We start from the raw sequence: 24,225 nt of genomic DNA, 5'->3' as shown, positions 1-24,225 counted from the left end.
GCGGCAGGCAAGCAGGCAGACACGCATGCAGGAGACCTCCTCCGTCCTCCTCCTCTTCTTCCTCCTCTCCTCCTCTATGCACCGACTCATCGTTGCAGCCCACAGGACATCCGTGCGCTGTCATGGGACAACTTGATGCATCGCTTCGGGATTAGTACGGAGACGTCGTGTTTTACTCCCGACACTCAATAGTTGACCATACGAAATTGCAAGACCTCAACTTGGACAGTCTGCGTTTATCTTTGCGTGAACGATGTGCTCCAACACGGGACCAACACGGTAAGTTTGTGTGTGTGCGTGTGCGCGCGCGCGTGCGTGACTGTCCAAATAAGCGTATTTTATTTGACGTACTACACCTGTAATCTAAAATATTAAAACATAAAGTGAAATGATGATAATAATAATAATAGTAATAATAATAATAATAATAACGACAATGCTATATATAGCCTTGTCAGAAATCCGTGTAGCTCAGTTAAGCCTCTAGCATTTTATTTGATATTCTAAAATATACTTTATTCATAAATTATTTACTTCCAAGTGTTTGTGTCAGATGACAAAAAATTAGGTTGCATGTGAATTATTTATTCATTTTTAACACTAGGCGCCGCTATCTAGTGTTTGCATGACTTTGATGCCATCAAACCATGTTTGACAACATGACATGCTAAAAGTTCTACTGGATTGGGAATATCTTGCTTCTCCAAATCTGTTGCATCTGTCATTAATGCAAATCTCAAATCAGTATCAATCATGATCCCAACCGTGCTTGACATCATCATCATATCTGTTTCAAATGTAGGGAGCAAAAGTAAATCATAAAAAATCAAGTACAAATACCAGAAATATCTATCCAAGTACAGCAACAAAGTACAAAATACTTCCCCACCACTGCAGGCCAAAGTATGAAATAAACAAGTTAATGACTAACTACAAATTAACAAAATGTGCAGAAAATAAAAGACATTGAGAAGTTCTTTTTTAAGTAGGATATCAAATTTAAGTGGGCGTTACATTTGGCCCCAAAGTCAACCATCAAGCATGGAAAGCAAAGAGAGGAAGGGGTTTAACAAGCAGGTGTGATTAAAGTCCGGCTTGATCTATGCATCCTAAATATACTCGGGTCATGAAAATATTATTAAGGCAGTCTTGTAGACGTAATGCCAATCCCTAAAGGACACTTTGGGGAATTTCCATGCGAGCCTCTTAAGGTTTGAACTTTGACCTGTCTGACATATTTGCTCATTAAAATACAGTGCATGTCTGCAGCTGCTAAATTCCGATGCAGATGAAAGGCCTCTCCCTCAGCTCCCATGAGGTTAATTTTAAATCCATGATGCCGGTTTTGAGAACGTGGATGTTTTCCATGCACGCAATCAGAGGGGCTCAAACATGCGGCGGCCAAAACGGGATTTACGGTGAAGCCGTCATTTTATTAAATGGATGCGGTAGTGACCAATTAATCGCATTCAAATCGACATCACAATGTAGTACAATGCTATTGACCTATTTGACTTCGGCACACTTGTTTGGTAGAATTTGGTGAAGTTGTCGCAGTGAACACTTAAAAGACTGCAAGTGGTTAGTTAACAACTCTAATTGAAGTAGATACATAAACTGTCTTTCATATTAATTGATGGTTCATTTGCATTTATAATACATTGGATATTGTAATACAGATTAATTATTGCTTGTGTTTGTCAAAAAGTACACGGGAAGAGGACATCGAAATCACAATCTCAGTACATATACAGGCAAGTCGGAGGCAGAGAAGGTCCCCAACCAAACTTAGTAGTTATTGGGCCTTTTCAGAAAGTCAAACCACCCAACATTTATTCACGAGACGGTGCTTTTGAGAACAATAAGACCGTTGTCGACGTCACTTTTCCTTAACTGGCATCATTGCACAATGGCGAGTGTAAAACTTGATGTGGAAATTGCCCTTAGCAGTCTTTAAATGTGAACCTAGCTTTTAATTTATTTGATTCGTTGCTTCATTCTCTTCATGTAGAGTCAGTTAATGTCATTTGTGGCCTAAATATTGCCGCCGTAAAGAATTATGGACATTATCCTTATGTGGAGGTTGGTCAAGAGTAACCTATGCTAAAGGTGGGCTAAAGGTTGAACCGAGGCATCTTTCCAAAGCAATTTTAGCCTTCCGGATAAAAAGGGGAAGAAAAACAAAAGTATCCGAAGAGGCCCATTGTTTCCAGAGAGCTGAGAATATACACAAGCCTGCGAGTATTGCCGTGTGCGCCGTGTGCATTGACGTAAGCATGCTGCAAGTTCGCATTAAGCTAGTGTGAACTTCCGTTAGATTAATTTAAATGGTTTGGTTGAACTTTTTGATTTTAAAATACAAGTGTTTCCTCAAAGTGATTGTGTATGTTACTCGCAAGAGAAAAGAGGCGCTAAAGAATACGTTCACAAGTGTGTTTTGATTAGTTTAAGGGTGCTTTAAAGTGGAAGTCAACCTTAAACATTTCTTGACAATAAAATGTTATATGTGACCTCACTAGTCTAAACATGACATTTTGATTAATATTACATTTGTGGACTAAGAGTTACGCAGCAAAATCCAGCCGTTATTATCCATCGCAGGGGGGCGGCCATTTTGCCACTTCCTGTCGACTGTAGATGACATCACAGTTGTTCAGGCAGACAACGACCAATCACAGCTCACCTGATTTCTGAAGCTGAGCTGCGATTGGTTATTACCTGAGACCTGAACAACATTGATGTCATCTTCAGTCGAGAGCAAGTGGCAAAATGGCCGTCCCCTGAGATGGATGAAAACGCTTACATTTTGCTGCTTATTCCACTAAATATTAACCAAAATACCATATTTAGACTAGTGGGGCTGCATAGAACATATTGTCCCCCCTCCAAAAAAGGGTGTTGACTTCCCCTTTAAGTTAAACTGGGTTAAAGTAAGTGTTTGTTTGTTTTTTTACTGTCTATAGCGTGAATTTTCACAGATCACGCGTGGGTTTGGAATCCCTTGTGATAAACGACGATTCGCCGTATACTGACTTTTCAGTCCATCCTCTGTTGCATTTCCAGGTTCCCGTCCGTCCACATCCTTCTCTTCCTCGTCATCCTCCCCGCAGTTTTCTCCTTCTCACGACCCCGGTGGATTCCTCAGCGTGTCCCAGCGGTCCTCCCACAGCAAAGCGAGAGTCGGCCGGCCCCACACTTCCTGTCACAAGCCCGTCTTAACGTCACCTCCCCGTGTGACCCAGAATGCCACAAAAGTGCGCCACTGCCCAGCTTCGAGGAGCTGCAGCAATTTCTGTCCTATGAGACTCTTCACTCAAATGGTCAACTCACTGAGACCGCCATTGGGATCTACGGTTATAACCTCGGGTCCAACAAAAGCCCCGCACACTCCTCTGCGCCTTCTGAGAAAGGTCAACGGTCACATACCAGACGGAAGCGTCAGATCTTCGGTCACGACGGGCGATACAGCATTGCGGGGCAGAACTTTGTGCTTCAATATCCATTCTCGGTGGCTGTCAAACTGTCCACCGGATGTTCTGGTACGCTCGTTGGCGACCGGCATGTTCTCACGGCTGCTCATTGTGTCCATGATGGTAAAAACTACGTGAAGGGTGCTCAGAAACTCAGAGTGGGCTTTCTAAAACCCAGACAACGAGACCTGCAGTCTCCAATTTCCAACTTGACTAACCATGTTGAGGTCGGTCCAGACGACGGCCCGATCGTGTCCGAGAAAATGAAGTTCCAGTGGATCCGAGCCAAGCGCACACACGTGCCCAAAGGATGGATTAAAGGCAACGCCAATGACATCGGGATGGACTACGACTACGCGCTTTTAGAACTCAAGAAAGCCCACAAACGCCGTCACATGAAGTTGGGCGTGAGCCCTCCTTCACAGAGACTTCCTGGGCGACGGGTCCACTTCTCAGGGTTCGACAATGACCGTCCGGGACAGCTGGTGTATCGTTTCTGTCAGGCCGGAGAGGAGACGTCAGACCTGCTCTACCAGCACTGTGACGCCCAGCCGGGGGCCAGCGGGTCGGGGGTCTACGCCCGGATGTGGGATGGGCGGCGTCGGCGTTGGGTCAGGAAGGTGATAGGCGTGTTTTCTGGGCACCAGTGGGTGGAGCGTCAGGGGGCGTCTCATGAATTTAATGTAGCCGTGAGAATCACACCTCTCAAATATGCGCAAATCTGTTACTGGATAAAAGGCAACTTTGTGGACTGTCGAGAAGGCTGAGGAAGGACACTGACGAGTCAAGACCACTCACAGCACTGATGAAAAATGAGCTCCGAAAATCACTGCGCCAACAAAAGTTGCAGATGCAAAATGATTACAGTGAAAACGCCCTTTCCTCATTCTGCAGGCCTCAAGATTGAAAATCCGGATGTTTATTCAGACAAAAACAGGTGACAATAGGTTAAGATATATTTGAATGAGCCTCTTTTTGTTGTCTGGTCGGCTGGCACTGGCAACAAGTCAAGTTTTAAACAACGAGTGTGAGAGTTTAGGAATTTTGTGATTTTTGGAGATGCGATGATATAAAAATTGAACTGCGAGACTCGGACAATTGCTTTATAATGCCAAGTGTGATAGATTGCACTGTTTGAACTTTCTCTATTGATCTCATATTTTTGATGAATGTACCAGTGAGCTACCAAAGATGTCATATTTGCTTGTGTCTTAACAGATAATTATATTATTTTCAATAGTCAAAGCCATTCTTTACAAGTATGATCTATTATTTTTGTTTAGTCAAATGTTTTGGAACATTGCTGGGATGCTATTGACTTTCTAAAGCTCAGCTTCAGGTGAATAACCCCCCCCCCCCCCAACCCAAAATATATATATTTATATATCTATATACAAACCCAATTCCCCAAAAAGTTGGGACACTATAAAATTGTGAATAAAACCTGAATGCAATTATGTGTAAGTGCCAAATTTCAATATTTTGTTCAGAATAGAACATAGATGATAGGTCAAAAGTGTAAACTGAGAAAATGTATAATTTTAAGAGGAAAATGTGCTGATTGTAAATTTCATGGTGCCAACAAATCATTAAAAAAAGTTGGGACAGGTAGCAATAAGAGGCTAAGTCAATTGCACTTATAAAAAAAACAGCTGGAAGAACAGTTACTACCAATGAGGTCCATTGGCAACTTGATTGGAGATAAAAAGAGCTTCTCGGAGTGGCAGTGTCTCTCAGAAGCGAAGATGGGTAGACAATCACCAATTCCTCCAATGTTGCGCAGAAAGATAGTGGAGAAATATCAGAAAGGTGTTTATTACCAGTGAAAAATGACAAAAAGGTTGAAGTAATCATCTAAAGTGCATAACATCATCCAAAGAGTAAGAGAATCTGGAACAATCTCTGTGTGTCAGGGTCAAGGCCGAAAAGTCATACTGGATGCCCATGATCTTCGGGCACCGCAAACAGGAATGCTTATTGTAAGGGAAATCACAGAAAGGCCTCAGCAATACTTCCAGAAAACATTGTGGGTGAACACAATCCACCGTGCCAGCCGCCGTTGCCAGATGAAACTCTACAGTACAAAGAAGAAGCCATTTCTAAAGCGGACCAAGAAGCGCAGGCGTTTCTCTGGGCCAGGGGTCATTTAAAATAGAGTGTGGCAAAGTGGAAACCTGTATTGTGGTCAGACGAATTACGATTGGAAGTTCCTTGTGGAAAACTGGTGAAAATGGCCTTGTCCCAACTTTTTTTTAGATTTGTTGACATCATAAAATTTAAAATCAACATAGTTTTCCCTTAAAATTATGCATTTTCTCAGTTTAAACTTTTGACCTGTCATCTATGTTCTATTCTGAATAAAATATATAAAATTTGGCACTTCCACATAATTGCATTCAGTTTTTAGTCACAATGTGTATAGTGTCCCAACTTTTGGCGAATTGGGTGTATATATATATATATATATATATATATATATATATATATATTTTTTTTTTTTTTTACTTCAACTTCATTGAATGTTTTGTTACAGCGCCCCCAAGAGGGAGTTTGTGGGTGAGCTGTCACACATTACAAGTCAACCCCAAACCCCTTCTTCAATAACCTTTGTAAATTACATTATTGTTTTCAGAAATGAATAACTGGCAAGTAAATGAAATAAATGCTTTGGAGATGTTGCGTCGTCTGCGTATATGCTCAGTCACTTGTACAAACACACTATGTGTTCATTTCAACGCCATGTTTAATTTCAGATGCAAAAAAATATATATGCTGAGGGTGAAATGAACACTGTAAAAAGCCAAAATATGAGGACCAGCTCCTTAAACAGTGAACGTGATCCACAAAAGGCTCAACTGCATGCTGGGATATGTTACACAGAAGGAAACTGAAGTTTCATTGACACCGGCATCTGTATCACTGTCACCCCATCTAACAAGCGACTCACGACTCAAGTGTATGGAAGTGAAAAGGAGACTCTTTAGAAAATCTTCCTGAAAATCAAAAATTTCAACTCAACTTTATTCTGAGGAGCTTTCAGCAAAACACCAAAATCAGGCAGAATGTGTTTGAGCAAGCACTTAAGTGGGATGAAGAAATCAAAATGCAAAAGATGTTTCCTATCAGGGCAGGTATTGTCCATTAGGAATTTCAATCAAGTCAACAGCGCCACCTTCTGGAGACAGTCACTACATTCAAGCTGGCACGAGCCAACTGCACATACAGCAAACAAAACTACAAGGCACAAAGAGGCACGTCCTCCGGAGCCTCACTCATCCTGAACCTTGACTGAATATATCAAATTCCATATTCTTCACGAATGTGTTTAGTCATTCAGGCGATGCGTGGCAAACATATTTCAATGAACCACTAAAGAAATGCTTTGTCAGCGGATTTGAACGCGACTTAAACGGAGGCACACGTCATCCGAAGGCAGGAGGGTGCGTGAAGAGCTTAAGAAAAAAGGCAGCATGCAAGGTGACCTGAAAGAAGCCAACTACCGAAAATACATGAATTGGTAATGAGACAGGCGGGCGTGGGTGACTCCCAACACCGCGACTCAGCACTGAGCACCCATGTCATTAAACATCCTTTGAAAATGACATTCAGAATGTAAATGAGGTCGTTACGCAAACTCTACAAACACACACGGGCCCGATTTGGACAGCAACTCTGACGTTGACGACGGTGAACTTAAGGAGCACAACGAGGACTTCATGCCAAAACAAAAAGCAACAGCTTTGCATGAATCCATGGCCCATGCTGCGAGGGACGCAGGCCAAGGTGAAGACACCCGTGATGACAAACAATAACGTGCCCATTGCGAAAGCCCGACGACGCAACACACGCGCAAATTAAATGAGGAAGCTCATGCAGCAGTTTTCGTCGGCCAAGTGAGAACAAGTACCAAAACGTGTCGATGACAAAACTAACACTACTCTTGATGGACCTTAAGACTAAGGCTCTGTAAAATAGCATCTTAGCATACACTACTCGCAAAATGTTCAGGATGAATCCAAAAAAAAAAAGAGCACTTTAATGGTGAATTTTATTTGACCTCTAAGCTTTTCAATGTACATTTTCATCCGTTCAATATACTATAATACAAATCTCTCCACGTTTTTTTTTTTTTTTAGCCACAGGTGCATTAGTAATTGTAAACATTAACACTCACTGCCAGGCCTGACCAAAATTGGTAAATTTCAGATTTTCCCCACGTGGGTCTGTTATATTAACAAATTATTCAACTAAGTGGTGACAATTGCTTGCTTTCGTCAAAAATGCAATGTTAAGGGCTCAGAAAACTGAAACGTGTCAGTTTTGGAGATGTGACGATTCTACTTGGATGCCGGTATGTGGAAATGTAGTACGAGTCGACATGGCATTTTTGATTGGCTGTTACATATCTGTGATTCAAATGTCAAATTGCAGGAAACTAGTAGCCCACACTTGGCTACTCAGGAAAACTAACCAAGTCTAACAAACGTTAAACAGCAAAATACGCAACAGGTGTTTGATTTCCTGGTTTGATTTGAATTGGTCAACGGTCCTCCTTATACACTTCACATCTAGACATCAATACAACACCTCGTAGATCATAGAAATCATGTTTACATTTTGCCGTCCAGCTCATTTGACAGCACAGCAATCTGTGCAAAAAGTATTGAAAGTTTAAATAATTGGACATGTGAATTCAAAAGTTTAGAGCAGGTCAAAGTTCGCTGGTAAAGGTTACAGTGCATTTTAAGTTCATCCTGAACTTTTCGTGAGTAATGCAAGTTGGCACCAACACTTGTCTTTAAACACTTTTGGCGAAAGGTGAACTCTCTGCTGGTTGCCTAGCAACTGCCCGTACCATTCCATTGCTAAGCTAGCTGGCTGTTGCTGACTGAAGCTGGATATTTGATTAAAAAATAAAATAAAAAAATCATGAGCGAGGGGTAACTGTCCGGCAGAAAACAACAATGTCTTGACTTTTCCTCAAAAACAGCTGCATCTTTTGTTTTCCAATTTACTTTGTGGATCAATCAGGGACAGAATGTATAACGGTTGACTGACATAGCCACTTTTTACATCTTTGGTGGAACTCCTCCCTCTTCTAGCAACACAACGCACATGAACGGAGCATGCAAATGTCGTCAGCGTGGTAATGCCCGGCGTAACTCGAAATAGTATACAAAATAAAATATTCTTTTAAATAGTTTTTTTTTTTTTTTATATATATAAACATTGCATTAAAAATGTAACCGTATCAAAACACGATTATGAGTTCATATTCCTGTCCTTTACCCTCCAACTGTGAGCGCCGAACACCCATTTGGTCTCCCAATTTTAACACTAGCGCACGTCCCCCACCTTCAGCGTACACGCGGTGGGTGTTGAGGGTGTCTTTACTGCGACTTTAAGCCCAGACTACTGGACAGGGGGTAGGAGTAGGCTTTGCCCAGCACTATGCGGTCTCTGAGCAGCTTGAAAAGGACATAGTAGTTGCAGAAAAGAATAAGGCCCAGAGAGAGAGTGTGGTTCCAGCGCTCGGACAGGAACAGCGAGTACAACTGATACAGAACCACGCTGGTCTCGATCCAGATCAGCAGGTTCAGGATCCGCAATGGCTTGTGGAAGAGGAACTGTAACACCAAAAGAGAGGATAAGGTCAGAAAACTTCAAGAGCATAAAAAGGTCCTCATGGGTAAAAAAATAAAAAAGCTAATTCATATATCAACGGCTCTGGAGCTACATGTGGCTCTTTAACCCCTTCTCTGTGGCTCTGTGGATCTCTAAAAGAATTAGTAGAAATTAAACCTGCAATGTGGATCTTTTTTCCCAAAAATATCTTTACAGTAGTCTTTTTATTTGACCATTTATGAAATGTCTTCTAATTAGTAGATTAACACCTTAGCTGTTCACAATGGCTACTCCTGCAAGCCTCTGGCTAATAGTTTTCAGACTGGATTCAGGTTCTAATTTCCTCGCCCTGTCTGTGGATGTGCGCGGTGCATGTGAAGAGGGGTATGTGCTTTTTCATTTTTCGTCAGGAGGTGGCAGCAGCAAAATTCGAAATTTAATATTCTACGTTCAGCAGCTTTAATATTTTTTACATATTTATTTATTTTTTATATAAAATATTATTACAATTAATTATGGATTAAATACAAATAATAATAACTAAATAATTAAAAAATGTCCAAATTTTTAAGTTTTTTAAGAAAAAGGGAGACGAACGATAGATGGAAAAAGTTGTAAAAGTTACCTAAAAATGTCCAAAAAGTAACCATAAAATGTCCAAATACAAAAGAATAAAAGCAGAAAAGTACCATAAATTGTCATTAAGATTGCAAAAAAAAGTCTGAAAATTTATTTTAAAAAGGGCAGAAAAGGAAACAATCAAAAAGTAATTATAAAATGTCCAAAAAACAAACAAAAGACAAACCCCCGAAAACTACCATAAAGTGTCCACAAAATTGCCAAAAATATCAGAAAATTGATAGCAAAAAAAGGTAAATAAATGCAAAAAAAATCATCCATGAAATGTCCAAAAAAGGAAAACGAGAGGAATAAAATGACCATAACATATCCATAAAATTGCCCAAAATTTCAACATTTTACAGAAAGGCAGAAAGGTCTAAAAATGAATGAAAAATGACAAATGAAAAATTACCCCCCAAAAAATCGTAAGACCAAAGTTAGAAGAAAAAGAATCTCAAAGTATTGGATGCTGCATGTTTTTCTGTCTGTTGCAGCTCGAATTAGCTCTTGGGCCCTCAATACATTTGACTAACACTAACACAATGTTTAATCCATCACAATGTCCAAATGTTTTGCGGCTCCAGACAGATATTTAACATTTATTTGGCCTAAAATGGCTCTTTTGCTGACGCCTGTCGTATATTCAAATTCTACACTTCATTCCCTTTAAAATTATATACAATACATGGAAGTACCAACCAAACGGCATCCAGCTATTACTCGTCATTTGTTAAGATAAGCCTGGCGGGCCACCACACTTGTGAAATGTGGGGGGAAACACCGACATTTCATTTCACCATCATTAATAAATGTCACATTAAATTATGACATTGAGGAGTGATATCAATATTCAACAAGCATCTCAAAACATTTCTACTTCCTCCCATCTCACTATTCATCGCTGCAGAATGGAATTTGTGGTGGGTGGGAGGTGCTCGCAAGTTAACAGAGAAGCATTGAGGGCCAGTATGGAAATTGAATTTGCAAAAATTTCACGAGTCTCAATTAAAAAGCCAAGTATGAGCAATTGAAAGAGTTTTTCTTACCATTTCAAAATCTGTTTCCACCACCCAAACATAATTTCAGAAAAAGTATGTTTTTGCTTTTTTTTGTGATGCACCTAATAGCCCATGTAGTCCATTTTGCCAACATTTATTATTGCATGTGAATACCAAAAGATAGTTCCATGACTTATTGTGTAAAGTGCAAGTGCACATTCTTGTATGCCCATGTGTAACGCGTATTTTCGCTAAAAATAGCAACACTAGAAATTGCCTTAACTTCTAAAAAGCAATTTACGCTACCAGGTCCCCTTTAAAAATGTTTTTATAATAGTTGAACACTTTTCATTCACTCCTGATTTTGAAAGTACTTAACCATCGATTTGTTGTATATGTTTAGTACTATGTGTTGAACACATTTATATCGTCCTGTGGTTTTTATTTTTTAAGACAAAAAAAGGTTGCGCTTTACCTTGACTAGTTTCGACGACTGCCGCCTTCCTCAGAAGCTGTCAAACTGACAGTTGTGACGTGTCTTATTAGCTGATGTTGCTAGGCGTAGCCGGCTGTCATGTGACGCTTCACGCCGACTACGTCCTCCGTCGCTCGATCTCCAGAGAAGTGGATCCCATGTATGGGAAAGTCGAAAAGTTCCTTCGTCCCTATTTAGTGTGTTCGGTCCCCGTTTCCTGATCTTTAGTCAAGTCAAGTCAAGTTTATTTATATAGCCCTTAATCACACAAGAGTCTCAAAAGGCTTCACATGCCCACAGTTGACAAATATCAACGACGTCCTCTAATTGAACTCTATTGCTTCGTTTATCCATCTTTTGTATTTTTGTATGCCCAGCAACATCAGCTCATAACGCACGTCGCAACTGTCAGTTTGACAGCTTCTGTGGAAGGCGGCAGTCTTTGTCGAAACTAGTCACGCACAACCTTTTTTTGTCTTAAAAAAAGAAAAACCACAGGACGATATAGATTTGTAGACAAGTTGAATTTTTTTAGCCACAAATTCATATGGTTTCACAGCCTATCATAGTAGTACTGCCAGTAGGTATGGTATAATTTATTGGGGTCCTAATGGCGGTTGTTGCCTTTTGCACTTGAACTCATCACTTTCACTACTAGTTCCGGTGCAACCCTTGATCATTCAAGTCAACCATTAACAGGTTACTATGATTTACGAGCACACATACTCACATAAAATCTCGCATGTGAAACATCAGAGGGCATGGCAACATTATACGGTCCAACTGCTTTATACAGACAGCGGCTGTGTCGTACCAACACCCCTTGAGGCCAAACCGTCTGTTCTGACCATCTGGGGGGAAAAAGAACAAGCAATTGTTGCATTAACCATGAAACTTAAGACGTGTGTGACAGAGGGGCGTCACTTACAAATGCTGAGGTGCGTTGCTGTATGATCCGTGCTCCAACTTCTGCCATCGGCCCAGGTGGGCCGCAGAGCGATGAAGCAGGTCGCAGTAGTTGGGAGGCAGCAGCTGGCTCATCAGCATCACAAAGGCATTGATCCACACCATGATCAGATGCTCACATGACCAGCGCATGTCATAGTATTGGGTGCTCTGAAAGAACAAATGTGGCTACATACAATCCAGCACTGAAATGAATTCAGACGACGCAGAAGAGCGAACCTACCCTCACAAAGCATAGGGGCAAGAAGGCGACATAATAAGCACTGAACAGCGAGTTGAACAGCACTTCCTTAATCCGCCGATTGAAGTCGCTCTTCAGCTCCTCCACCTCCGATCGAATCAGCTCCGGCGTGTGCGTGTGCGTGTGCGGCGGGCAGGTGTGCGTGGGCATGTGCTGCGGTGCGGAAAACTGTTCTCTGAGGTTCTCCCGTAACAAGAAGAGGAAATCCCGGGGTCGAAAAAAGGGCGTGTCCGCCAGGTCCGTTTGCTGGTGGTCGGGCGAGTAGTCGCAGTCGGCTGTTGACGTTTGGCTCTTCGCTCCTTCCTGGTGGAAACAGCAGAGCGGGACATACACGCCAAACCTAAAAACAGGAAAGGGGGTACAAAGTCATCATTGTAGTATAGCCCAATGAGTCATGTGTGAAAGCCTCTAAAATTGTCTATAGTCATAGCGATCACTGATTAGCATAGAGAAAATGCATTTGAGGGTTGTCAAGATTATTTGAGACAAAAAAAAGGAACTTCTATAAACGCCCAAAATACCCAAGCTAATAGCCATGCTGACTGTAAAACTTGTTTGATTTACTTTTCTTTTTTTTAAGGTCACATAAATCATGTTCATGTTGGTGGAACATTATTTTAATGTGTGCAACTGAAGCCCACACTTTAAAAAAAAAACAGTGTGGGACTGAGCAGATTAATCACCATTTTGTTGAGTTGAGCCACATTGGAAAAGTGAGAGGAGTTTGAAGTGGCTTTCAGCGGAAGAAAGGATAAGAGCAAGTTGCCAAAAAAAAAGAAAGAATCCTTGGTGACTTTATGAAGAGCAGTGAGAGCAGCATCACAATGTGCAAATACAACAAAGACATTACTCAGCATTAAAGTTGGAAATGATTAACAGTCATAATCAGTGGGCCGGGATAAGGGAAACTTTGGGGACAAGGGAAACTTTGACATTAGTCGGACAAATGTCTGTTACCAGTGAGGCAAAATTGGGCACTAGTTCAGTCACTCTCAAACCTTTTACCCTTAATACCACTTAATAAAAAAATACTCAGCGCTCCAAGTACCATCATCATGACCAACAGTAAAATAATAAAGTAGCAAAGTAGGCCTAAGTGATCATTACAATAATATTATTGCAAGTCACTATAACAATTTGCACAGTAGGATCATTTACTGTGCCTAAATATATTGTACTAAAAAGCAAAATATAACTGTACTGTAAAAGGGCTTGTTTCAGACCACCCCCGCAATAAGATAAATCTGCGATATAAAAATACCATAGTGAAATACTCCCTAGGTATGTTTTTTTAATAGCATTTATGGCACTTAATTCTTAAACTGTCACACAAATAATACAAACACATCTAAATATATAAACCGTAATTTATAGAGAGACAGCAAGTGCAATGAATAACAAAAATTGTGCAGTACAGTGTAACAGTAAATCCGTTATTTTTCAAAACCTAATTTAACATCTCACAATATACATCAATAATCATGCTGAAAGATGTATATTATAAAATGATGAACATACTGACGTCGCTTTATGTAGAGTTTAAAAGCCGGATCACAGATGATGACATTAAATAACTTTAAAAACAAAACAAAACTGTGCGGATGGCTTCATTTTTCTTCTTCTTTTCAAATGTATGTTTCAAATGCAATCCCAGAGTAAGTTGTGTGTCAACATCTAGTAGTCAACAATAAATTAAACCCAAAATGGACGACATTTAGAACGATAATGTCCCAAATAGTGCGAGTAGGACGCAGAGGTCAGCTAGTGCAGTTGCAATACGTCGGCACAGCCCTTCTCCATTTGCTCTCATCAAATGTTAAAATACCAGCCAGTACTGAACACTCACGGGTATCCCAAGAAGAGGAGGTTGAGAACAGAGTGGTTCTTGCAAAGGTTGACCAGCGTCCAGCAGAGCACCCAACAACACATGGTGAGCAGACACAGTCTTGCTGCAATCAAAACCAAATAGCAGACCAGCGACCCCCTGCTGCTCTGAGACAGCTGGACAAAAGCAAGAAAAAGACGTTTCATGAATGAGATGAAACAGATTCATTAGCTCCAAGTGTCAGATTACAGCAGTACCTTGACTTACAAGTGCCCCAACTGTCGATTTTTTTTCCGTCGCTGGGTTGATTTTTTTTGCTGTGTTGCAAGCAGCTTGAGACGCTCCAATGAACATCGCAACATCTGGCTATCATCAATTCATGCACTATAAAGGTTGTGTTTTGTGATCCTATTTTCCATTTTTTGTGTGCGTGTTTGTTTTTTTGTTTTGAAATGATGTGTCCAAAGAAGAAGCACTCATTGAAGCACATGAATTAAAGCTTGAAATCACTGAAATACAATTATGTGTGTGGTGGACATTGCAAAGCAGTACAAGCGGAGTACGTCCATGCTTTAGCTAGTGCTACATATAAATAATGATATGTAATTTATAATCAAGTCTATTTATTTAATATATAATTATTGATTCATTTATTGTGATTTATGTTTTAGGTTCGATTTTATGGACAGCACTTTGTTAGAGCTACAGTTCCTCTTTAAGGGCTTTATAAATAACTTTGAGTTGAGGGTAGAGGAAATTGATAAAAATTACTGTCAGCCAAGGGTGTTAAAACGATTTTTACGCTGTGGATCTCTCTCCATGAAAAGATGGAGGAGCTGCTGGAAGTGAGGAAAGATACGGTGAAAATTGGCCCAAAAAAAGACGTGAAGATTACCTTGAGTGTAAGTGAAGTGAAAAAAGGAAAAGTATTTTTTTTCCTTTACATTATATTGTATTATATACATACTGTACAATGCTAGTTTTCTTATTAAAAACCCAATGTTGGCGTTTTGGGGGGCCTGAAGCAGATGAATGGCACTGGGGATAGTTGATTTGAGACACGAGCCTGGTCTCGGAACAAATGACACCTGTGAGTCAAGGGTACGACTGTATCTGAAGTAGACTCGCTGGGGGGTGGAGGTGGGTGGGGGGGGGGGGGGGGTGAGTGAGTTCACCTCTGAAACGATCGTCCAAACAAGCCTCCTGGCCAGCATGACTGTGATGAAGATAGCCAGGTGGTAGTCCATTAGATGGAAGCTCTGCAGGTCAACAAGCAACGGACAAAGGAGAGACGAGAATCAATTTTCATTGCACAATTGTTAGACTAGAATCAAGCAAACAACCTTACATTAATCACAAAAAAAGTTAGGGATTTCGTTTGACATTTCAAAATGAACCTAAAATGTGCCATAACCTGTACAGTTGTGTTAATTTTATCAGCCATTTTTAAATGTAGTCCAATTTCTATCACGCTTGTTAGTTTTTAACAGTTAGTCAACCTCAATTTGTTTTTATTTTGTCCATTTTTAGTCGACTATAAATCTAGCATTTTAGTCTTTATTTTAGTCCAAGAAAACATAATTTTATTTGTTTAGTTTTAGTCAACAAAAACTGTCAACGTTTTAGTCAGGATAATCATTTTACCCCTGTATATAATTTTGGGGTCAGCAGATAATGTTGAACATTTCAGATCTAAAACTATTTCACATAAAATGTCCTCATCTTTTTGATGAAAAACAACTTGACACTCAATTACAGTATATCAACAAGTGGCAATTATGGCTCCATGCTATGAGCTAGTAAGTTAGCCAGCATTAGTTAGCGGTCAGATTAACATTATTGCTGGAACATTATAGCCGTTGCATTAATGTTGCGTTATAACTATAATTTACTCTTTTTTTTTTAATATATATATATTCACCGTGAATCCACCGACTGTCTGTCCCATGTGTTTGTGCATGTTGCACTCGTTAGCTTCAGATTTGAGTGGCTGTGGATGAGTCACTGTGTCACATGACAGTGTCAGTGACAGATTAGCAGAGACAAGATTTTACTAAATCATATAATTTTCATCTAATTTTTGTTCATCAACTAAAATGTCCATAGATCTCAGTCCAGTTTTTATTTCGTGAAGTACATTTTTGTCTCGTCTTCTTTAGTCGACGAAAATGCATACTGATTTAGTCCTAGTTATTGTTTAGTAACGAGGGTTTTAGTCTAGTTTTAGTCCTGTGAAAAATGTGTGTTGACCAAATTATTTTTGTTTAGTTATCATTGACGAAAATTAACTCTACTGTACAGGCCAATTTAATTTGACCTTTTCTAATTTTGAATTTCCAACCGTTTAATGTTCCAGTCTTTTTTTTCCGACCAAGACATTATTTTTTGTTACATTTTTTACAGCTTCCAAAACTGTGTGTTCTTACGAGTGAGGTAGAGGTGGGTGGCTGGCTGTACGGGTACCACCAAACTGTCCTGTAGATGTTGACGTACTGCACAAACAAGGCAACCAGTAGATAGAGAAAAAGCAGGAACTCAAAAAGCAGGCTGCTGTCCAATGGCAGCGGAGGAATCTTTGAGTGGCGGACGGGCTCTGGCGTTATGACGGCTGAGATAGGTGGCGCAGACAGACCCAAGGAGCTACTGTTCCTAAAAGAACACACAAACACAAAGACCACCAAAGAGAGTGAAAAAACAACAACTATGCATCACTGCGTATTCTGTTCTTTTTTTACAAACAATGTACAGAAGAAAGCATCTAACTCATGATGCGTTCGGCAGAACACTTCACAACTGCGTACCTCATTACATCCTCCTGTTTATTGAAAGTTTGTGCAACTTGTTTCTAATTAACGTAGGTAAACAGTGTAGTTAATTATGCATGTGCACACAGTCGTCACAAACGAACATGAGACGATTGAGAAGCGTAAAGGATAAATGAGCATTTGTTTGGATTTTTAGTACGAATCCTGGTGGTCATCAGTAAGCGAGCTGCCATGCAGACGATATGTTGTGTTCAATTAACGCTGTAAGAGAATAACATGCCAAAATGCAGCGGTGCCTCATTATATCCTGTTTTAGCCTTTGGGCTCCCTACGAGGTCGCAAATTCACCTGACAATCACGTATCTATTTCTTAAATATTCCTGCTGGCAGCAAGGCCGGATCAAGGAGGTTTCTGCCGTCTGGGGAATAAAACACCACAGGGTAGGACACATTTTGTTTTATTTACCGCCGCCTCCTTGGTCGGTCAGTGCGTTCTTTGATTGGCTTCATTACGTTGACGTCACAGTCCACAGGGTCGAATGGCTCGAAAATACTTTTCTCCAAAAACATGAACACATTTTCTTGTAAATATTGAACATCTTCAACATTGAAGATTGTCTGCTTCGACTCGCTTTGGAAGGTCAGGAAATACTTCTAAAGAATATTAAAAGTGTGTTCAAGTCAAACCGAAAAAAAAGGAAAGAACTATCCATTTTATAGTGATAGACCGATATATGTTTTATCCAGGGCCGATACGACACGATTATTAGTCAGGGAGGCTGATGACCAATATTTTAAGCCGATATTTATTTGCAAGAAAAAAAGAACATATTTACGTCAAATAAAAAACAAAATAACTTTGTGTAAATTTCATTAAGCATATTTGTTAAAACAACTTTTCAAATTTTACAAACTTTAATTATAAATATAAAGAATAGACACTTTTGTTTAAAAATTATTTAAAAAAATGCAAGGAGCTTCCTGGGTCATCACCATGTGCAAAACTAAACTGAAAACTAAGCAAGTAAATAACTCTCTAAAGTTTTCTACTGCAAATAAGGTTTTCCAAAATTTCTACATAATTTTCTTAATTTTACCAATAGTTATTTTATTTAAAAAAATCAAAAGTGTGGGAGTTCCCTGTGTCAGCATCATCCTTAATAAAACAACTTCCCTGTATCTCAATGAGCGACAAATGAATACGAAGGGAATTTTAGGTTTTCTTTTTTTTATTTAAAAAAAATTATTTTTCTTTGTGGTTTGCAAAAGGTTTCATATGATCTACGCAGACAGTGAAAAATGGTCTGAACATGTTAAAAACAATTATTTGCAACAAGTAAAAACTATTTGTGAACTTATTGCAAATCCTGATGAAAACCTAGAATTCGCTACATTCGCAAGCATTCACTTGCGAGATGCCAACTTTAACGGCCTTCAGATTTGTAAAAAGGCCGATGCCGATATTTGTCAAAATGCCAAATATCTGGACCAATAATCGGCCTATCCCTAACATTTTTCTAAGGTCTTTGTAGTGTGGATTTTCCCCTATGGCAGTCTGGTCTGGAACATATTCCCCCTTATTAAACAGGAGTGCACTGTGGTTGAATTTAAAACATTGGCACAATCAAGTGATTGAAGATAATAGTGCTTTAACCACTGATTCAATCAAAGTGGGTGCCAATCTATGATCTACGCTACCCAGCCTGTAGAAAGTATTTCTTAACCTCGCCAAACCAGAATGACCAGCAGGACAACCAACCATGTTAGATAGGATGACCAATACCTCGCCACCAAACAAAAGGCAATAAAGCATGCCCATCTACACGCTCAGTAAGTGGACCTGCGAGGCATTTGTGGTCATGTATCGCGGTTCATCTATTGCGGATTCAGTGCATCGCGAACAGGACTCTGGACTGGTCTAGAAATGGTCCAGTTTGCTTCAAAACTTTGAGATAGGGAATGTAAATTTTTCAGCTACTCAAGCAACTGCGCAACTAGTAAATTTGCAGATCTTTTTTTTTTTTAAGATTTTCAATTACTATTCTTGAATACTTTTGTTGCTGACAAATCTACTCCAAACTTCAGCCCATTTATCAGTTATATAGCAAACATGTGTGGTGTGAATATAAGTCGTCGAATATAAGTTGTCTTACAGTGTGCACCCTACATTTTATATTTGCATCCCTAAAATTTCCGGTTAGGGGCCACTACGACGGCGTATTAGGGCCATGTATAAATATATTTTTTAGAGGGCGGTGGCAATATACCGAGAAAAAACTCGCAAATTTGCCACTTTATAAAGTGGCAACAGATTAGCGAGAAAAAAACTCTGAAAGTTACGAGAAATACACGTAACGTCCTACTCGACTGTTTGTGCCAATACTTTTCGGTGGGGTTTCCAAATAAGGAGATAGTAATTGCTTTAGCATAGATTAACAAATATGCCTCGCTTTGCGAAGGTCCACACTCGGACGATCAAGCATTTAAGTTAATTTGTTAAAATGTATATAAGTTAATTTGTTAAAATGTATATTTACTTGTACATTTATGTTTACAGAATTATTATTGACACATTTTGGTATTTTTTGTACAAGTATCCAAGTTGATGTGTCGAATCTGCTGCTCTCCGTCATTCACTTGCATTTACCTACGACATCTGATTGGATAGTGTTAGTCAGCTGATAGGGGATCAGGAAGTGTTGTCGCTCTGGCTGCGGTGAATGACGAGTAAAGTTTAAACTTAAGAATGAATCCGTCTCCATCCTGCCTTTTCATTTTATAAACAGTGTCCCATTAACCACCAACGAATCCTCACATGATTAGACTATAGCTATGCTAGGTGTATTTCTCTTAAGTTTCTGAGGTTTTTTTCCCTCACAAATTTGCCACTTTATAAAGTGGCAAATTTCTGAGGTTTTTTCTCGCAAATTTGCCACTTTATAAATTGCACGTTTTTTTCTTGGAATGTTGCCCCCGCCCTCTAAAAAACACGACGTCGTAGGGCCAGTGTTCCTGGTAAAAAAAAATAAAAAAGGTTAGTCTGGAGTCCTGACAGATTTAAAAATAATAATAATCATATTTGTATTGCTGGTGTTAATACGCCAGCCACATGGAGGGATTTGGTTAAAACGTTGGGGGAAAAAACATAATTAAAATACATATTACAAGGAATAAAGTATATGTAACATGATGTAGAGCAGAGTTCACCAATTCCAGTCCTCAAGGTCCGGAGTCCTGCAGGTTTTGGATGTTTCCGCCCACTAGCACACCTGATTCATATCATCATCAGCATGCCTGATAACGATCCTGATATTTAGTATCAGGTGTGTTGGCAGGCTGAAACATCAAAAACCTGCAGTACTGCGGACCTCGAGGACCGGAATTGTTGAACCCCGATGTGGAGCATGTTAACTCATTCACTCGCAGTCACGTTTCATCATTATTCACAAACCTGTTGAAAACACTGGGGAAAAGAGCTTGTTGCAACATGGCTCTGGTTGATCTCGTATAGTCAGCTGCCACCTGCTGGCCGTTTTTTTTGTAATAACTACCATTGCTTTAAGCGACCTTTTCAGGTCAGAGGCTGCATCATGCTCCAGCAAAAATAAACGTAAAAAAACATAGAAATACGTTTTTGGGACCATGGCAATATTTAAAATTGAACGCTTTTATACATGTTTGGGAGCAAATGAGGTAAAGAGCGCCGTTGTGATGACTTCCTATGAGTCTTTGAACGCATCGCTGCTACTGCGTGTACAGGGGTGCAGAAACCAGGTAAGCGAGAGAGTAAATATCAGAGCCCACGGTCACCATGTTGCTGTATTACTTTTTCAGTATTTGTGAGATAAATAGACGAACGTCTCATCGTGTATCTTTTGACACAGGAAGTGACACAACAGTTGCAAGTCATACCTGTTTCTGAGGCCTGTACCATTGCCCAGGTTGCCTCCAACAAGAGTTTGCAGGGAGGGCAGGGCAGAGCGACTCAACTGCTGTCTGCTGGGACCCCTGCGACCCCCTGGCATGGTCGCCGGTTACCGTGGCAACCCCGGACGCTGGGACTCCCCCGTTGCTCCTTAATGAGCGACCATATACGTTGAGGCCACTGTGAAAGAGAGCAAAAGACGGAGACTTATCAGAAGAAAAGTAAACTTGTTTCCATGACATTTTTCACTTTTCACGAAAGAGTAAACAAATGTGATTGTATTCTAAGAATTGAAATGGTGATGTTTTATCTCAAAATATTATTGAGCACTTTCAAGGTTTTGCAGTTTGGATACAATGCTGAGCTAACATTGACGAGTGTGACGTGACCTGAAGCCTCCAAAACACAAACATTGATAATGCACTACGTATATGAAGTAAAACAGACATTGTGACATTTCCCCCTCCCCCCACTCATCGGTAAAATTGTGGCGGTAGCATTTTTCCCCAGCAAAAATCATTGGAGACATGCAAGTTTATTGGATTTTAATTGATATATTGAACTTCCCCATTCTCACTCCCATATTTGTATTCTTCAGTGGCGTCGAAACTGAAACAGGTGAACCTGACTGCTTTTCCAAATGGAAAGTTAATTTTAGCAGTTACCGTATTATGTTGCTTCATTCGTTTAGTCTTGTAACGATCACATCAGATCGGAATCAAGTTGAAAGCATGGTGTGTCCTGATGCACAGGTGATGGCTGCTCTTACAAAATGACACATTGACACGCATTTGCAAATAACAACGGGAAAATAAGGATCAGTGAAAACACAGTGTGTCACATTCATGAACTGCTACCCCAAAGAATTGCATCCTGCAGTAAAAATCAAAGTGGGATTTGAAGTAGTCAAGAGTCACACTTGATATAGTATATAGAGAGAGAGTTTCAGCAAGATTAAGATGTAAAATTGATATCTTTAATGAAATGTGGATGAAATGGACTACTTTTATTTCTGAAGAAAGACCAGACTTTGTTTGAATTAGATGTTCTCGTAAATTTTTTTTTTTTGGGGTATTCTGTTTTTTGTCGTTGTGGTGTTTTGTTGTTGTTGTTCGGGGTTGTCGTTTGTGTAAAAAAGAAGAAGAAGAATTTTAAAAAGAAAAGAGAAAAAAAAAGAGTCACCCTTGGACTATTTTTCTATTTAGCCATTATTTCTGTCAAGGTGAGTAACTAATGTCTGCACTTTCTCTGTGAATTGCCGGGTTGTGGGTGCCCCTGTGCTCACAAAATAAATAAATAAACATTCCGTCTCCTGTTTTTCTTGAAATTGGCTGTTGTCGTCGCAAAGTTTTCATGGCAAGTTTTGAAAAAGACATGACTGGGACTGGGTGAGGGGACATCTTAGGTACTTTGGTTAGATACACGACATACCATTCTTTTTGCTCTGTTTAAACTTCACTGGGAAAGTGGCAATAAACAGTTGGAAGTATGAAATTGCTCTATGCACAACTGTTCTTTCAAGTGCATTCGTTCTGGGAATAGGCAAGGTCAAGTTGTCACATTATTTATGAGGGACAGAAATGGCAACATGTTGGAACTTGGATAAGTTTAGGCACCACTACATACTTATAAAGAATTCAAAATGTAAACTAATGTTGGTTTTACAAAAGAGCTGCTGCTTGTTAGTGCGTTGTGCTGCTATTTACATGTCGTCGCTGTCCCGTGAAAAACATGTCCATTTTTGTCATTTTTACGGTTATGGGATGAAACTGAATGCAGACATCCCCAAAAAGTTTTTTGTTTTTTTTAAACATACTGATTAGTCGACTAGCAAAATAATCGTTTGTGGCAGCCATACCTGTCACACGAATATAGGATGAACATGTATGGGACAAACTAAGTATGTGATGTCGTAGGTAGTTGAAAGTGTGTGTGGTGATCATAAAAAAAGATGAACCAGCTGATTGTGCGAAAGAGGACTGGCATGAAAAAAAAAAGCCACCTACATTCAACTCGAGCCATGCGGTTAGTCAGCATCACTTACGGCGCGTTTCTTCAAAAATGAATTGGAAAAAAATCCTTAACAGAGTAATCCATTGTTAAAATTGTCATTAGTGAGCAGCTCTAAAAATGAAAATGTGCAGATAATCCATGTGATCAACATGGGAATAAGTATCGGCCGATCTCACTCATGGATGATCGGTATCAGCAACATACTGCAAATCCCTGATCGGAACACCCCTACGAGAATCTTTTTTTTTTCTGATTAAATAAGACTTCTTTGTTTTTAGTAGGTTTGGTGTTTATATTGTCACAGAACACAATATGTATGCTGTCTGTTTTGAAACATCATAAGTCAAACTTCAGGCTCGTATTTGATCAACACTTAGGCCTACTGCAGTACAGTACTTCAATGTTGCCCATTGTGGTAGCACTTGGATAGCTGTGTGGTTTTGTTTTTTGGCTTGTTTTTGTTTTAGTACTTGGTGTAAACCATTTGAGAACCACTGATTTAAACTATTTGACCAAATCAGTCCTTTGAAGACACACAAACACATTCGTAAAGGGGCAACGTTTCAGTTAAAAAGTCACTGGAGAAAACGGGAACTAATATTGCAGGAGAGTATTTAGTCATTTCATCAGTGTCAGACTTTAACCCTTAAAAGTATTGCAAAAAAAGAAACAAACGTGGGCTGATTTCATGTTGATGGCACCGCTGTGACGTGCACAAACTCAACCTGGCGTTTCTCAATTATGATACCAGGCAGCGTGCTGTTTTTTTTTTTATACGCCGGTTTGAAACTTTAGCAAATAGCTTCAAAAATGGGGGAAATATGTGGATGTGTGTATCTGAAGAACACGTATTGAGCGTTTAAAACGCTGAGCAAAGTCGCATTTTACTCACACGACAACATACGGGAGGGTGAAGTGAACGAGGATGCATCAGTCACTTGTGTGGCTTCCAGCCGGACGAGTCCAGACGGAACCGAGCATTCCTCCGCCTCCTTTTTACTCCAATAAGACCGAACACAGCACCGTGGAAATGAGCTCCAGTGGTTCCGGACAAGCTGATGAGGTCCTCGGTCACTCCGTGCTGGAAAAAAAGGCGTCTTTTTCAAAAAGTTAAGCGCAAAGCTGCGAGGAGCAACTGTGTAAATGCATTTCACAGAGACCGACGTGGCAACCCCGCACCTCCTCTGAAATGACGTCATCAGCGCGCGACATGAATCATACAGTACTGAATATAATAGGTTGCGGGTCAAGGCATCATCTGAGAATCTAATATTGGTTATATGGTGGTACTACTAGTTTTT

The 24,225-nt window shown here is 39.9% G+C and overlaps 2 protein-coding genes across 2 annotated transcripts; one reads left to right on the top strand and one right to left on the bottom strand.

Annotated features, from left to right (window-relative positions):
- The first annotated feature begins 5 nt into the window (after positions 1–5).
- Positions 6–6,147, top strand: LOC147177253 (serine protease 23-like). The gene is made up of 2 exons (XM_086071548.1): positions 6–279; positions 3,064–6,147. Exons 1-2 carry the CDS (start codon positions 254–256, stop codon positions 4,235–4,237), a joined length of 1,200 nt encoding a protein of 399 aa, XP_085927674.1. The 5' UTR covers positions 6–253; the 3' UTR covers positions 4,238–6,147.
- Positions 6,148–6,473: 326 nt separating this feature from the next.
- tmem39a (transmembrane protein 39A) lies at positions 6,474–24,097 on the bottom strand. The gene is made up of 9 exons (XM_086071547.1): positions 23,817–24,097; positions 20,899–21,091; positions 16,648–16,870; positions 15,397–15,480; positions 14,243–14,397; positions 12,379–12,736; positions 12,118–12,305; positions 11,920–12,040; positions 6,474–9,097 (listed from the first exon to the last, which is right to left on the bottom strand). The coding sequence occupies exons 2-9, from the start codon at positions 21,009–21,011 to the stop codon at positions 8,861–8,863; spliced, it is 1,479 nt and encodes a 492-aa protein (XP_085927673.1). The 5' UTR covers positions 21,012–21,091; positions 23,817–24,097; the 3' UTR covers positions 6,474–8,860.
- Positions 24,098–24,225: the final 128 nt, after the last annotated feature.

This window comes from Leptonotus elevatus, chromosome 3, assembly GCF_054856555.1.
Source record: "Leptonotus elevatus isolate MCC_2025b chromosome 3, RoL_Lele_1.0, whole genome shotgun sequence".
NCBI lineage: Eukaryota > Metazoa > Chordata > Actinopteri > Syngnathiformes > Syngnathidae > Leptonotus > Leptonotus elevatus.
The sequence above is the reverse complement of the archived record's forward strand: the minus strand, read 5'-3'. Positions and strand labels throughout refer to the sequence as shown.